Here is a 16,653-nt window from a genome sequence, read left to right on the forward strand (position 1 = left end):
CCTCTGTTCATACTCTATAATCTAATGCACTTAGCGAGCCAATGAATATGTGTGAAAGGAGGGGCTTTCTGGCTGAGGGGCTCTGTGCAGGGGAACAGCTGTTGAACAGCAAAACCTTACCCAGAGCCAGGCAAACACACTCACTCACATCCTCAGTGGCTTTGTGCATCCAGGTCTGCCAAGACAACTCCACCCACCCCTTCTCTCTCTGCAAAAAGTGAACAAACTAGCACAGAGAAACGTAAAGAAGACCAAATCTCAGCTGTGAAACATTTCAGCAGATCAGTAATGGCCTGGATCAGTAATATCTCCTGGTTAAACCACCTCGCTCTACAGGAAGAACGTTTCAGGGGGTACTTAAACAGCACTGAGGATTACTTAGCCTTCCTATGTGGGCCCAGACGGAGCCACCTGTTCCTGCCCATGGCTTTGGTGTACACCCTGATCTTCATTGTTGGGGTGGTGGGGAACTTCTTAGTTTGCCTCGTAATCCTCAAGCACCAGAACATGAAGACCCCGACCAATTATTACCTCTTCAGTCTGGCGGTCTCGGACCTGCTCGTGCTGCTTTTCGGGATGCCGCTGGAAGTCTACGAGATGTGGAGCAACTACCCCTTCCTGTTCGGGCCCGTCGGCTGCTACCTGAAGACGGCGCTCTTTGAGACGGTGTGCTTCGCCTCCATCCTCAGCGTGACCACGCTCAGCGTGGAGAGGTACATCGCCATCCTCCACCCCTTCCGTGCCAAGCTGAAGAGCACCCGCAGGCGAGCCCTGAGGACCATCCTGGTGCTCTGGGTCCTCTCTGTCCTCTTTGCCCTCCCCAACACGGGCACCCATGGCATCATGCTGCAGCATTTCCCCAACGGCACCCTGGTCCCCGGCTCTGCTACCTGCACTGTGGTCATGCCCTTGTGGATCTACAACTGTATTGTCCAGATTACTTCTCTTCTCTTCTATGCGCTGCCCATGGGGGTAATAAGTGTGCTGTACTATCTGATGGGGCTAAGAGTAAGTCTTACTCCAACTGTGCCTGTGTTTCCTTGACTCATTCTTGTGTGTTTGTGTCTGTATGTGTCTTTTGAGTGATTGCACCTTTTTCTTGCCCGGGTGTTTTCCCCCAAAAAGGCAAAAGTATTTCAAACCTCTGGAAAAAAAGAAAGAAAAGTAGATCCAAATCCTTCTTTGGTGCAGTCCTATTCTGAAATTGAAGTTAGGGGATAATCTACCCCAGTCTTTTTATAAAAACTTACCATCACTGCTGCTCACATCTGAATGTCACTGAAACACCAAAGTCTGTGGATTGGTTCCAGCCTCTCAGAGATTTACACCTTTGCAGCAGGGACTAGAAGGAAATGTAGCAAAAGTAAAATGTGAAAAGAAAAAAATCAAGCAGGCTTGATTTTGTGATTGAATATTGTTTATTATTTGTTTTCCCTTTTCTTGTGACTGTGGAATTTCTATTGCATTAGTTTCTTTTTCTCCTTGGTGATAATATCCACTTGTTAAAACTCACAAAGCTCTCTTAAACTGAAATGCTACCTTATTGCTGCTGTTAGCAAATTCAGCAATCATCTCCTTATACAATTGCAGCCCAGTTTCACTAGGCTATCTTAGAGCTTATTTTCATTCTCTCTTCAGAAAGTGAGTCTAGTTTTACCAAGTATCCATCATGTAAATGTATGGATAAAACAATCAGTATCACAGTATTATAAAGCTGTGTAGCACAACGCTGGAATTCACTGCTAATCATAGAGAGTTGATGATTTTTTTTTCTCATACATTACAGATATTTTGAAAATATAAATACCATCTCATCGCACTGGGTATAAAAGTTTACAAAGATATGTCTGATCATATAGCAAGAAAGGGAGAGGAATGAACTTATTAAATAATGTGCATGAAACTCAACCAAATCTCTGCTGGTGTACATATCATTTTGTTTTGCTGGCTGACATTTACTGTTACCTGAAATTATACAGAAGCAATTTTTACTCTACCCAGAAAAAAAACAGAAGGATTAACTGCCAGAAATCCACAGCACACAACAGATCCTCAAAGCAGTGAATGGGTTAAATTGTCCACGCTGCCCAGTGGCTGTTGTGGGGTCTTAATATGGTTTCGATGAAAATTTTGCAAAATAAGACCCGAAGGGAGGGAAAAATTTTGTAAATATGGATATTATGAAAAGAAAAAGAGAAATATCTGAACTGCTAAAAAGAAGACTTGAAGATTGCAACAACTTCTATTTGCAGCATCAGATATTCCTATACCCCATCCCAGAAGAGAAGCTCGGTACCGAAGGAAGGCTGTTCCCCCAGGACTTCTGTAAATTCACAGATATGTTCAAGCTGTCTCTCCTAAAGGCAGTAATGTTCATAGTTTGTGGGGGTTTTTTTCTATATATCCAGCTCAGACTTTCAAATTTTAAACAGCATCCATCCTGACTAGATCTGCATTGTGCTCCAAGCAGCACTAGGCAAGATAATTTCATTTCTTCAACAGAAATGACAGAAGAATGATGTATATATATTGTTTTTCAAGAGGAGACACTTTTTATCTACTCACGAAGGATGAAACCTGTGAAGCTTTAGCAACACCCTGTAGTCTCCTGAGTACCATGTATCCCTCACAGAATACAGAGGAAAAGCTCAGTGTTATTTCAAAGGTCGTACAACAGCTCAAATTCAGCAGAGACATAGCCCTTCCACATCCAGGCTTTGTAGAAAGGGCATTTCCTTGCCACAGTTTCTCCCTCAAGCTTTGCCAGGGCTCAGGATGCTCAGGAGAGTCTCAGGATGCAACAGAGAAAAAAATGTGGGACATGTCACATGTCATGAGAGGGCAGCAAACATGGGTCATAGGGTACCTGAGTTAATTTTAAATTTTATTTCTTGGAAAATGAACAGATTCATCCAGCTGATTACCTCGTGATCAGTTACTTCATGTTCTACTTGGGTATCATTTTAAGGCTTGATGATTTAATAATAATTCATTGATGTGGTCAATAGATAGTTCCAACATCAGTGTAAAGAAGAGGACACTGATGATTGCACTGCAGCCTCATTAGATTTAATTGTGGAAGTTTCCTACTGCCTCTTTCATAGGGTTCTCACCACAGGTACCTTTAGGATCAACCCCTAAATCATCCAGGCTCTTTAAACCCGGTCCAGCTGCTGGACTACTGGTTACAACCCACAGCCAAAAACCTGAGGAGGAAGAGGAGAAGGAGAAGATGAGATCATCGGGAAATGGCTGCTCATGGAAGTTGCTGATAGAGATGGGGTGGGACTGTTCGGGAAGAAGTCTGTGTTGCAGCAGGAGTCAGTGCAAGGTCCCTGCCCATTTTTTTCAAACTGATCTCTAAAAGAACACAGGGGTAGGTGCTTATCACTGCTTGTCTAAAAGTCAAACTTTATTTAACAAGGATCTTTGACAGTGAATTAAGAGAGTGGAGAGTCCATAGACATATTCTCCTACCTGCTTCAGACATCTGTAAGGGGTTCTAGACAGTCAGATGACTTTTGCCTAGACAGGATGATTCTTCTGCCAAGGTTCAACACTTCTCTTAGTCTCTCATCCCCTCGATAATACATTGGACACACTGGAAAATTTTTATTTCAGCTCTCTTTGAAGCAAGACAACTTACTCTTGCCAATGCATATATGGTCCAGATTTAATCATCAAAATCTATTTTGCCCCCCAGATGCCCAGTTGTTAAAACCAGAATCATCTGTGGACAGTGACTGCCTTTGGTGAATTTTCTGCAGAGCCCAGCACATCTCTGGAAGAGTCCATCCCCTTTCCATGGAAGTTTTCAGCAAACCTTGCCCCCACTGACACGTTCTCCTTTGCCATGGGGTTGAGCTAAAAGCACACTAAGGCTGCAGTTGAGCAGCAGATGGCAACAGCTTCAGCCAAATCCTCAGAACAGTAGGATTGTACATGACTGTAGGCTTTGTCATAAGCCTTGTAGTTTTTAAGTATTAATTTTTCCATCAGCTGGAGAGAAAGTTTGTTCACCAATAGTGTCAGATAGGCCAAGGAGTTTACAGAAAACATTTCTGCTTTTGTAGAGTGGCCTCACTAGGTTTGCCTGGGGATACGTGAGGCCCTAATTTTACTCTGCCTTCTGATTTCTGGTATAAAATCCTGTAGCTAATAAAGATATGGTGGGGAAAATCCAATTTTCAGCTTCTTGCTCCAGTCACTTTTAATTCTTTTTCAGTGAAAGGGTAGTTTGCATCTCCAGGCAACCCTACACAGCCTCATACATCACAGTGATGTAAAAGTAACCACTACCTTGGCTGGAGTTCTCTCAAACCATTGGCATTCACCTAAGTTACAACTTTTGCCATAGAATCATTTATTTATTTATTTTTCCTCCTTCTTTGTAATAATTCATTGTTTTATTAAACTCCAACTGCTGAGTTATTCTTGCTAGTTACACCTTCATCCCTTGAGGTTAAAGGGGAGCCTCACAACATCATCAAAATGACAGGAGGAAGGTAAAAAATAAAGATACATATGTCTCTGGTTTATTACAGCATCAGAACACTGTATTCTCTGAGGCTTTGGACTATGCCTGGAATAGATTACTGTTGAGACTGAAAACCACTGAAGGTAAACTAGGGGGTTTAATCAATCTGAGCAGACGTTTATCGCTACATGTGTTACAAATCAACTGAGGCTCTTCCTTAAGCAACTGTGGCTATGACTAAAAGTTACAAAGGCAATAATATAAAACATGAGAGGCTGAATTGCACTATAATTGATTATAATCCCATTTACATGGCTTTCCATTTTATAAATAGAATAAAAAGAACATTGAAAAAAGGTCTTATGTGATCATCCTGAGAGAAAAGTATTATTAATCAGAAATCAGAAAGCAAAGTCACAGTGTAAAAGGCAAAAGCAAATGGTACAATTAGCATGTTTTCACAAGACTTTTACAAATACAGAATGATTTCTATCTTTTTTCTCATTCCTTATATTCTCTCCCATGTAATTAAAAGTTTTTCTTCCAGTTTCTCTCAGTCAAAAAAAGCATCACTCCAAATCAGAAGTTCCCACCTCAGGAAGCTGGGACCAAATATGCACTTTTCATACATGATCTCTTCTGTATTCAAAGCAACCCTGTTTATCTAGACCTGGAATTTTCATCACCAAAGCACCAGTGCTCTCACCATAAGCATATTGGGGAAGCAGTTCAGGGAGGATCAGATTATTGCTCTTTATGTCCATTTTTTAGAAGTCCAGAAAAAACTACTGGAGAAAACCTCACATTGTTGTAACTGAGCAGTATGTGGCTGAATCTGTGTATCATGCACCCCCCCTGTCTGCAAGGCAGCATATTTGGATTTTGTTCATTAGATGTGTTGAATATCAATTAGTCCAAACCACTCAGGGCATGAAACAAATTTCTTCGAATTTTACAGGATTTTTTCCAATGATTACAACTGTGTTACACTGAGGCCACTCTGTGTATTTTTTTGATTATTGGTTTGTGCTTAATTGCGGGGAACCCTATTAGGAAAATAAACAAACAATATCTTGCCAGAAGAGAAAATAATGTCTAGCAAAATAGCGTTGAAATTAAACACAAACTGTGAACCAAATATTGACTCACTGCGGAAAAACAAGTGGGGAAGTGAAATACGAATTTGCTGTAAATATGCAGGTTCAGATGCATAAAATCTACAGATTGTTTAGAACCTAAAGGTTCAGTGTTTCTCTGGAGACAAAAACGAAATTTAGGCTTTTTTCAGTGAGTCCCAAGTTGCCCTCGGTTTTGCTTTCTCAAACTGCAATTACGAAAATATTAAGCAGGCTATATCTGGTGGGGATGAGATATGTTGTCTAAGCTCTCCTTTGGTTTCCCTCCTTTTGCCAGTTGAAAGGAGATGAAACTTTGGAAGTAGAGGAAATGGCTGTGAATGTTCAGAGACCATCCAGGAAATCAGTCACAAAGATGTTGTGTAAGTAGTAAGTCCTTCTGTGTTTTATCTACAGTGGACAGGAGAGTGACCAGGTCCTAAAGGGAATCAAGCAAATTCACTGGATACAAGAGTTATGAGATTAGTAGCTGTTATTAGAAAAAAAAAATGCTGTTTTTTCTGGATTTATAGGGCATGGAAGTGAAACACCATGGGTATCTACCAAAAGATTCAGAAAGAAAATTTTCCTCCCCAGCATGAGAGGAGTTTGAGCAAACCTACGTGGCAGATGCTTGCATGGCAATTCTCCAATATCCCTCACTCCAAACTGGCTCTTGCAGCCCTCTAGGGAGGATCTCTTTTTTTTTTTCCAGAGTGCCAATAGTCTATCTTGTACATTTATAAGGATGTACATCTGTTTTGCATTACACCATGAGCTCTGCTAATGAGCAGAAATCACAGAATCACAAGATGGGTCAGGTTGGAAGGGACCACAGTGGGTCATCCTGTCCAGTCTCCCTGTTCCAACCAGGTCACCTCAGAGCACACGGCATAGAATTGCATCCAGACAATTCTGGAATGTCTCCAGTGAGGGAGACTCCACAGCCTCCCTGGGCAACCTGTTCCAGTGCTCGGTCACTGCACAGTGCAGAAGTTCTTCCTCATGTTCAGGTGGAACTTCCTGTGCATCAGTTTCTGCCATTGCCTCTTGTCTTATTGCTCAGCACCACCAAGAAGAGCCTGGTCCATCCTCCTGACACCCTCACCCATACACATTAATGAGGTCCCCTCTCAATTGTCACCTCTTGAGACAATCCTGCCAAGCTACATCCATTGCCTACTGCTGACTTAATCACTTAGACCTTCAAAGAAAAGTTGGACCTAAGTAGACTTGCACATTGTACAACATTCAAGAGAATTTATGTGCCAATCACCTTGAAAGCACTCACATCACTTCCTGATTTAGGGCTGTCTTTAAGGCAAAGAACACCTTGCTACTGAGATGGTGTTTATGCAGGAAACATAAATCATTTTCACTATTTTCTGTAACATTATTCTTTCAGACACCTTAAGTCACTGTCTGAACCAGGAAATTGTAATTTGAAGCCAGGCTGATTTTCAGTGCCTGGAATGGGTTTAGGCTCCATACATGCCCCAACATTACCTGGCTGTTTCCTGCTCTGTTTGAATGTCACTGTTTGTGCATGTATTGGGTTATCCAACACAGAAACTAGTGGAAAGATTGTTCTTTTAGCTAGTAATGGTAAGACAGAAAGTATGGCAAAAGTTTTGAAACCATTAAGATAATTTGTATATTTAGTCTTTCGTTCAGCTTTTTGAACTCTCTCTGCTCTGTGCAGGCTAGTGAACCATATCCTCCCATTGCTGACTTGTTTCTCTTCTCCCCTTTCTCCATCCCAGTTGTACTCGTGATAGTTTTTGCTATCTGTTGGGCTCCATTCCATATAGATCGACTTTTCTTCAGCTTTGTTGTGGAATGGACTGAGCCTTTGGCTAACACATTCAACTTAATCCATGTGGTGTCAGGTAAAGCTTTCTTCTTCCACTTGTACAGGGATTGGGGAAAAAAAAAGTATTTGTGAATGGTTTACTTGGAATATGTCTTCATTTATTTTGTAGGTGACATGAGACATGCATGGAAAACCTTCTCAGGATTTGGTGGGCAGTGATGAGAATAGTGCCTGAATAAAAACTACATGCAATTTTCTGCAGCTTCCAAGATCTGGACATCTTGTCCAATACAGTATCTGAATATTCACAAAGAAGGGAAAAAAAAGTATACCGTGCATCCTTACCTGCTTTTCCTTCTTGGGAATGTTCAGAACTGAAGACTGCTGTTGTTCAGCTGCTTTTAACAAGTACACAGGAACAAGCATCATCCTCCACAGGGTCTCTGGGGCAAATGGGAAACCTTACCAAATGGCAAGACAGAAGACTTACCTACTGCTCAGAATGGGTGATGAAACCAAATGTTTATGGCCTTGCCAACCATAAAATGAAGGCTTTTTCAAAGAGGAATCTTATTCTCAGTCTGCCATGGGAAAACACTGAATGTGGCCATTAGGCAGCTCAGACAAATCTGATCTTGTGCAGTTGTCCTGGCGTGTTGTAAGAAATTAGCTTCCCTTGGCTGGAAGTTGTCCTCTGACAGCTTTGATGGGGACACCAGCTGTGCAAACCCTGCTGTGGGGATGAGGGCAGTGCTGGAGGCAGGGCAGGACAGCTCAAGAGGGAGCTGGTTCCTGAAGAGCTGGAGAGAGTGAGCTCCAATTAACAATCTCTCCCACTTTCTTTTCACTGCAACTGCAGTGTATGAGCTAATCTCGGTGAGACATCCCTCCACCTATGCCAGGAAGGCAGCAGGCAGAGCTCTGCTGTCGCTGTCTCCGCCCTTGCACCAAAGCTTGGTGGAGCTGTGTAGGCAATGAAGAGATTTTCCTCTTCTGAGATCGTTTCACACATAAATTTCTCTCTCTCTCTCCCAGGTGTTTTCTTCTATCTGAGCTCTGCCACGAACCCCATCATTTACAACCTGTTGTCTCAGCGCTTCAGGATGGCTTTCCTCAGTGTGATTTCTCCTTGCTGCAAGCACTGGGCCCCTGAGCATCCCACCTGCAAGATTTCTGCCCAGAAGAGCATGTTTGTGATTGAGGGTCACAATCTCATGGACTCTGCTGAATACATGAGTGCCCCTGGCACACACAGGACATCTGTCAGCAGTTCTCAACTCTCCACTGGTCTGTGACTTTCCATGTGATGATCCAGGTGAGAGAGGAGTTAAAGAAAATTGCTTTAAGAAAACAAAAAGAGAAGAGACTTTCCTAAAAGACTGATTTCAGCAAGAAAAGATTGGAGAGGTGTTTCATTGAGTAAATTAAGGAGAAGATTGTATTTAACATATGTTTGAGAAGCACTATATTACACTCAAGCTAATAGTAGGGATGGGAATCTCAGCTTGCTCACTGCAAGCTGTGCCAGTGAAGAGCTGCTTTTAAAAAGTGAGACACACTCCTAATGTTATCAGCACAGGAGAGAGACACAGCTTAGCCAAGCCAATGGCTTTTTGTGCACCAACCTAAACATCAGTGTTTACTTACTTTGAAATGAGGCAACTTGCTGCATAAGCCTTATCTATCTAGGTTTGGGTAAACCAGTCCCACTTCTGTCTCCTATGACCTTCTTGAGGTATGGCTGTTGCAGACCTCTCTTGTCAACATGAGCAAGTAGGCAAGAATGAGAGTAGCTCTGAGCTGGGCTGATAGGCATCAGAAACCAGCAATAGCTATTTCTGGGCCAGAAGAATGAGGGAGCCAGTAATTTTAAAATAAATGCAAAGCGAAACCTTTGCGTTCTGAGCAAGGCAAAGATCTGGGTGGGGGGTAGTGATTAATGCAGCTGGTGGGGGATATCTGCCCAGGGAATGTGCATCAGACAGTTTTATTTTTGCTCATCCACCTGTGCATGCACAAATGGGTAGGTCCCTGCTGTGCCCCATCTCCTGTAGTTTGTGAGAACTTCTTATCATTGCTTCAACTTCAGATACTTATGTGTTGTTTCCACCAGTGGAGCCTTGTGGTTGTACTTCAGCAGATTTCACACCTGCCTGTACCAGGTGGATTGCAAAGTCAGAGACCTACATGGATCCAGGAAACAGCCTGGACAACACCGACAACACAGGGAACTGGGGCAAACCTAATACAAAGGTAATAAAAACGGGAATTTTGCAGTGATACTGCAACTACTGAATTCAGATTTTGCCATAAAGCACAACGTAGGTCCAAAAAACTTTCCTGCATCCCAGTCGTGCAAACAGATCCTGAAGGCAGTGCACTTACATCCAAGCTGATGAGCTCTGCTGACTGCAGGGACAGGAGGCTACAGAATTGTGTCAAGGGAGGTCAGGGGGAATCCATTACATGACAAAGAATTCTGTAAGACTCTCTGTCCCAAGTTTCAAAGCCTGTTCATTGTGTTTCAGAGAAATGGTTCCCCTGTGCCCCCTGACGCAGGGCTTGGTTTAGCCACTGCTCTGGGCTCAGGCTTGGCACGCACTGCCACAGAAAACCATCCCATGTGTGTTGTCAAGGGACCGGGAGTTACTCTCATAGTCAGAGTACACAGAGTTATCACAACGAATAGGAACATTAGTTCCTGAAAGATGATACACTGTATGCATGAAGGCTTATTCCAGGTCACTGGGGATCCAGATGACACTTCCCATCACAGGTGGAAGGGGCTGTACTCCTGTTTCCGTGGCTTCTTACTTTGTTTCCCCCAAAGTCTTCTGTTCGTCTCTCTCTGTGGGACTCTGAGGTGAGGTGAGACCTGGGAGGCTCATGGAAGCTGGTGAGTCATCTTTTCCTGTAGCACAAGGGGAATTTTAGACCATGTTTTCTCTCAGACCCATTTTACCATCTGCAGTCTTCTCGAACACGCCATGGAGAGGGTAAGAGCTACACAATAGACCTGCAGAGAGAAGGTAATTCCTGCTCCCTGGAGACACAGCTGAAATGCTTTGCCACCCCCAAGTGGACACTTGCGTTTTATCATTAACATTTCCATTTCCAACCAGTTTTGCATTATAATTTTTCCCTCTGCCAGACGTAAAAGTGTGATTTCCCTCTGGACTTGCTGTGCCAGTGGTGCCTTGTTGCCTGTGAGCTGCCCAGGTCCCTGTTCTCCCACTGGGCTCTGGGCTCTGTGCTCCCACTGACAGGCTGGGGGCCACCTGGGCAGAGCCTGGGCTGGATTTCCTCCCTCACCCTGTGCCTCACTTGGGCAGCTCCCTCATTGAGCTCAGGAGGTTATCCTCCTTATCCCAGCTGTGTTCCACTGAAAGCAGGTCTTCTCCGACATCCTAGACACCCACCCATGAGGAGATGGTGTAGTTTGACATACTCACACATCCACCATATGATGGAGACATTCCTCTGCAGCATTTTGTGGCTCTTTGGATGCATTTTATGCATTTAGGACCAGATGGCATTTTGTGTTGGTGCACAGAGAGCCACCCATGAGTGAGAGCCATCCACGAGTGATGCGGCTCTCTCCTCTCTTTATGGGAGAATCCCAACCTTTGGCTGCAAAGCTCAGGGTGGATAAACACCCTTCATGACTTGCAGATGAGCACACAGACCTGCAGACAAGGTTGGGCTGTGAAGTTGTAGGGTGAAGATTTTGTGTGGTCTTAGACAAAACAGCCACATTTTTGTTCCCAAGGAGGACATAGGGTTTTGTGAGGAAGGGGAAGGAGGGGGTGGCAGGAATGTGCATGGATGGGGAAATTTTAGAAGAGAAATAGTAAGAAGACAATCATCAGGAACTCACCTGGGTCTGAAATAATTTATTCTTTTGTCCTAAAAGAATTTTTATCACGTTTCATTTGCTGCCAGTCAAAAGAAGTGACACTCATAACCAGAAATTACTGGGCTTTTTTTGGCTAAATATCAAAACCAGAGCTGAAAACATTTAGGTTTGCACCAAATCAAACCTTCTGTGAAAGTGTTATTGGGAGAGACATGTCAAAATTCCTCTAAATTCTGCTAAAAACAAAATAAATGCAGTGGAGAAAGTGTGGACTGACTGGAGACTCCAGGTTAAGTTCCCTGTGACTGCACAGCTCAGTACTCCTCATTCCTGAGGGGTGCACTTTGTCTCTACAAAGTAGTCAATGTCCACTGGAGGCTTTTCTTCCTAAAAGGTTGGTGCCTGAGTTATTTATCACTCTGCTCTGATATTTACTTGGCTGCATTTTGGAAGCTGAATCCAAACATGAAAAAACGGGAAGATGGATAGAGATGTCATGAAAGGCGATGCTATTCCTTTATTTATACATTAAGCAGCTTTCATAGCCAAAGTACTGAAAAATGTTGGCAACTGGCTGAGAAAAATTCGTGTTGCAAGAAAACAGAGAACAACTCACTTTTCTCCAAAGTGGTCCAGTGTGATAGAACTGTATTTATTTGAAATCAAGCGTGTCTTCCCAGACAGAACTGCCTATTGATTTATTTCTCTGCTTCTCTTTCCCTCTGGGAAACATGCAAGTGTGTGAGCAAAAAGTGTGGAGAGCAGGGGCAGCACTGTGAACAAAACATGAATAGTCTGAAATGTACTGCAAGGAAACACTCAAAGAAAAGAAGAATTGTGTTCATTACCAGTGAGTGATACTCTGATCTAATGCCAGATTCAGTTGGAAAAGACACCATGACAGCAGGTGGACAACTCTGCTGAGTTTATCCGAAGAGTTTTTGAACACTACTGTGTTTTGAAGTGTTTCAACCACAGCTTACCAGTAAAACTAAATGTACACTTCAGCTGCAGAGCTGATTATATGTATCTGTGTGCAACATGAAAATAAATATACTAGAGACTCTCTTCCTAGGCCTGGTCCATCCTCCAGCAATCCTCAAGCTTCTTGTTTCTCCCTTAGATTTCATGTGAGTAGCAGAAGGTGGAGATTCCCCAGAGGCAAGAACCTCACCTGGAGAGTCAAGGGTTGCTGATTTTCTTCCACATTTCCTTCCATTTACATTTAGATTAGTCAACAGCCTGCTTAGGTCACACCCCAGACACAGAGAGGTGAGCTCATTTGCCACTAGAAGTAGGAGGCTTTCTGTTACTGTCTGGATTTATTGAAACCCTAAAAAGTTGCAGCTGATATTTTTAAGGCAAATTATCTTAAATCCATTTAGTTTTTAAAGGATTAATTTTAGGTGTATGGAAGCTGTTGGAATAATTTGCTTTCCAGTAGGATAGCTAATTCTTGAATTAAATACTGAGGTGTTTACTGTAAAAGCCCAAATAACTTTTTTTCATGCATCCTCAGCTTATACTATGTTATGCAATTCAGCAAGTTCCTCCCAGACAAATAGGCTTTTGTTTGATTTTTTTGACTAGAAGTGGGTTTTCCAGAAGACCCTTTGACTCAGATGACTATAAGATGAAGATCACCATCAGAGGAAATCTGTATTCCTCTTTTAGTCAAATGAGGGGGAAAAAAAGCCATGCTAAAATCAATTTATCTGATCTATTTCAGTCATCTACCTTAGGTGTTTTACAGGTAGTTTTTATGCATATCTTTTATGATTGAAAAACACAGCTAGGCAGCCAGATACAGGTCACCTTGAAATGATGTGTGTTCCTTGTTGCAGAGCAGATATGTTTATCAGACCCTTTCAATTTGTTTCATTTCTTCAGAACCCAAGAGTCTCCCTTAGAAATGAGTCACTAGGAAAATCATGCTCTAAATGAGCAAAAGAAATGGCTAACAGCTAATTCACCTCTAAACAGTGGGAGAACAGCATCCTCAGTACTTCACCTACCATTTTGTTTATTGATCTGGGGTTGGTGCCTCTGGGACACCTGGACCAAGCTCTCACAAGGTGGGGAAATTCCAACAGAGCTCTAGCATTTGCAGGGTTTGCAGCATTTGTTTGCAAGCTTGCAGTTTTCCTTCCCTTACTTCTGTAGGAGCCGGCAAGCGTAGGAAAGATATCTGTCCTGCCAGAGAATGTGCTAAACACCTGCCTGAACTCAGTGGAAAGTCTCCAAAGAGTTTTTTCATGCTGCTGTTGACTGCAGTGCAGGTGGGTTGGGCAGCACTGAGCAACTGCAGCAAAAAACTACAAGACTCAAGGTTTTGAGAAACAAAACTCACCAGACTGTCTGTGAGGAAGGAAATAAAGCACTAACACAGGAACTCAGAGGTATAGTTACTGTTTATTTAACCATGTACAGACTGCGGTTCATTAGTTGGCTTGGTGGGAAGTCCCTACATGCAGAGGGTTTTTTTTGAATGTGAACAAACTTTGTTAGTACCACAAAACTCAGCTTCCCCCAAGTCCTGCACCACTGATTCCTCCCAGCTCAAGTTACCTGCTCCTGCACAAAAACAGACCACAGAAACAGCAACACATTTAAATTTACATCTCACTATCAATGGCAGGACCCTCTGTTGGAACTCAGACACATGCAGTATGCTCTGGGGTGACAAGGATCCATTTCTCAGCTGCTTCCCAGTAACCATCTGTCTCCCTGCTCTTAGCTTAAGATGATGCAAATCAGTTTATGTTCCTGCATACAGTAAGGATGAACAGGCAATTGTCACTGGCCCAGATACATCCAGTTTGCTTATGTATCCCAGTCCCAAGGTGAGGGGCTGAGTCATGTGGAGTTTTCTCTCTCTCCATATAACACTAAATAGTCCCAAAGCTGGGTTTTATGGCAGCCTACCAATTCCCAGTAAACCCACTGCACTCCCCCAAGAGGCAGCAATGACTGCCAGACGTGATTCAGCCTCAGCACACTCCAGCTTTCACGTGTCTCTTGCATTAACAGCAAGGAGCTCTCATATAAGTGTTAGCCTCAGTCTGGTTCCTTCCAGTCTCATTTCTATCCCTATCTCCCCCTCCTGTGAGGAATAGGTATATTGAAGGATCATCTCTCCTCCCCATCCAGCCTGTCTTTTTGCTGCTAAGAAATTCCACTAAGGATTGAATCTTTTCTCTGCAACTTTATTTGCCAGCTGTAGGGTTTTCACACTGTGTTTGTATTCCAGTCCCGATTTCAATTACCTGGCTAACCTTTTCAATTTTCACAGAGAGTGAGAATCAGAAAACAGCAGGTCCTTTATTACAGCTCACACTGGTTGGGAGTGCTTCACCCCCCTTCCCTCCCCCGTGTTTGCAGGAAAGCTCTGTCAAATTCAAACAAACTCATTGATAATAACTTGTCTATTTACTTATGCTTTGCTGACTGTTAAGCATTCTGGTCCCTTCCACAGACCTCTCTTCCATCCTCCTTTTAGCTTGAACATACTATATTTTACAACATTTCTAAAAGCCAAGGAGAAACAGTTTTCACACTTCACTCTGATGCTTGACTCCAGTGGAAATTCTCACCAGTGTCAAACACTGGAGAAGGTAAAAGCCTTGTGTTTCAGGAGGGGCTGTTTGCTGATCTTTGATAAGCAAGACACCGTGGTGGCCAGTCCTTATGTCCAGGTCTCAGGGCACTTCCCAGTGGAAGCTCAGGGCACTGGAGGGGTTCCCTCAAATGAAGAGGCAAGTCAGGCACAGGACACCACTCTGCTGATCCCAAAGCCATTGCTCTGCTGCTAAATTGTCCTCACCACAGCTGTCACCTTTTTGCCTTTCTCAATTTTTGAAGTCATACCCCTCTTCTTATCACCTTTATTATTCTAAGCTCTTGATCTAGCCTGTGGTCTTTCTGCCCCATGACTCAGCCATCCAGATCCTAAAAATTATTTATTTGATTTGGGAGGGGTAAGGATTTAGTACAATAGACCTGTTTCTTAGCAACACCTTCCCATCTTTCTTACTCTTCTTTTGTTATTTCCATCTCTTTATCTTTTCCCATGTTCAACCCCAAATTAACTTAATTACAGACAGATTTCATATCTCTCTAAACCAGAAGGGGCACTTGTAAAACATCCCTCCAGTCAATAGTAAATGAGGGCCTTGGCCTATGCTAAGTAGGCTTTTGGAAAGGCAGCTCAGCTGTGCCTGTCCTGCTCCCTCCAGAGACCTCTCCTGGTTGCTCCAAACTCCTGCTGTTCCTTTGAGCTGCTTTTAAGTGAGGCACTTCATCTGTCCATTTTGCAGCCAAGTTCATTGCAACCCCTGAGCTCCACAGCAGACATCTGTATAAATCACCAGGTGAATATTTCTGCTGTGCAGATGCCAAGGGCACTGCAACCTTTCCACCTTCTCTTGCCGTATTTAGACCAGAGGGAAGTGCCTTGTTTCAAAGTCTCTGCCTATTGGAATCTGTCCTGGGTGCAAGTCTGAGATAAACCTGAGATATATTGAGTCTGAACATTGGATGCACTCAATCCAGGATGACCTCTGATTACTCACACGTTTGGTAGGTCAAAGATCTCTCTTGGTTAATGCAGCTCTGGTTGCCCCAAAGTCATATACTGATGATAACTCTCTCCTCTGAGACAAAAACACACCAACTAGACTAGGTCCAAGGCAGCCCCTCTTACCTCATCCTCTCCTTAGTCTGTGATACCAGGTTTCCCTTGGAAATCAGGAGCAGGATCCATCTCTAGCAGCTGCTACATTTATCACCCTCTCATAGATAAGGTTGTACTGCTGTTGCTTACCGTGCACAGAAGTTCTCCACTGGGAGAGGAAACACCTTCTTCCTTGTGCTGGAGGTCAGGTAGCTATTACCCAGTCAAGACACCTCTTCCTAAATCCATCAAGTGATTCCTCACCGGCAGAAGCAGGACACTGCACTGAGAAGAATGAGGAGAGATCTATATTTACGCCATAAGGAAAGTGTCATCAGAGATCAGCCACCAACTGAACTGTGCTGAGAGCACATGAAACACATGAAACATCTATAAAGACATAAGGGAAACTAAACTCCCACCAGCAATATAAAAGGCAGGGAGGGTTCTGTGGTAGTTGTGAGAGGAATCAGTGATCTGTGTTTCTACCATTAGAAGAGGACACCTACGGTTTCTGGAAAGGAAGGAAAGCCTGGGTAATTATGCAGATGGTTCCCCCTCATTCAGGTGAGCATTTCTTCCCAGCTGTTTGCTGCCCTGGAAAGTAGAATGACAGATTAAATTGGGATGTGCTTCCCCACCGTCACCCTGCAAAGGGGGAGTTGCAAATCATGCATGTGTACTGGAGTGAACCAACTGGAATGCTGGCAGCAGTGCAGC

General features: G+C 43.3%; 1 protein-coding gene across 1 annotated transcript; it reads left to right on the forward strand.

Annotated features, from left to right (window-relative positions):
• Window positions 1–110: 110 nt before the first annotated feature.
• Window positions 111–9,347, forward strand: NMUR2 (neuromedin U receptor 2). Its single transcript, XM_032702958.1, has 4 exons — window positions 111–1,008; window positions 5,891–5,975; window positions 7,356–7,481; window positions 8,441–9,347. The coding sequence occupies exons 1-4, from the start codon at window positions 289–291 to the stop codon at window positions 8,698–8,700; spliced, it is 1,191 nt and encodes a 396-aa protein (XP_032558849.1). The 5' UTR covers window positions 111–288; the 3' UTR covers window positions 8,701–9,347.
• Window positions 9,348–16,653: the final 7,306 nt, after the last annotated feature.

Source organism: Chiroxiphia lanceolata, chromosome 15, assembly GCF_009829145.1.
Source record: "Chiroxiphia lanceolata isolate bChiLan1 chromosome 15, bChiLan1.pri, whole genome shotgun sequence".
Classification (NCBI taxonomy): domain Eukaryota; kingdom Metazoa; phylum Chordata; class Aves; order Passeriformes; family Pipridae; genus Chiroxiphia; species Chiroxiphia lanceolata.

Excerpts from the sequence above, each read along its gene's own strand:
- NMUR2 (XM_032702958.1), top strand. The coding sequence starts at position 289 with ATGGCCTGGATCAGTAATATCTCCTGGTTAAACCACCTCGCTCTACAG. Across the intron at positions 5,976-7,355 it reads ATCAGTCACAAAGATGTTGT|TTGTACTCGTGATAGTTTTT; the intron begins GTAAGTAGTAAG and ends TCTCCATCCCAG. Across the intron at positions 7,482-8,440 it reads CTTAATCCATGTGGTGTCAG|GTGTTTTCTTCTATCTGAGC; the intron begins GTAAAGCTTTCT and ends TCTCTCTCCCAG.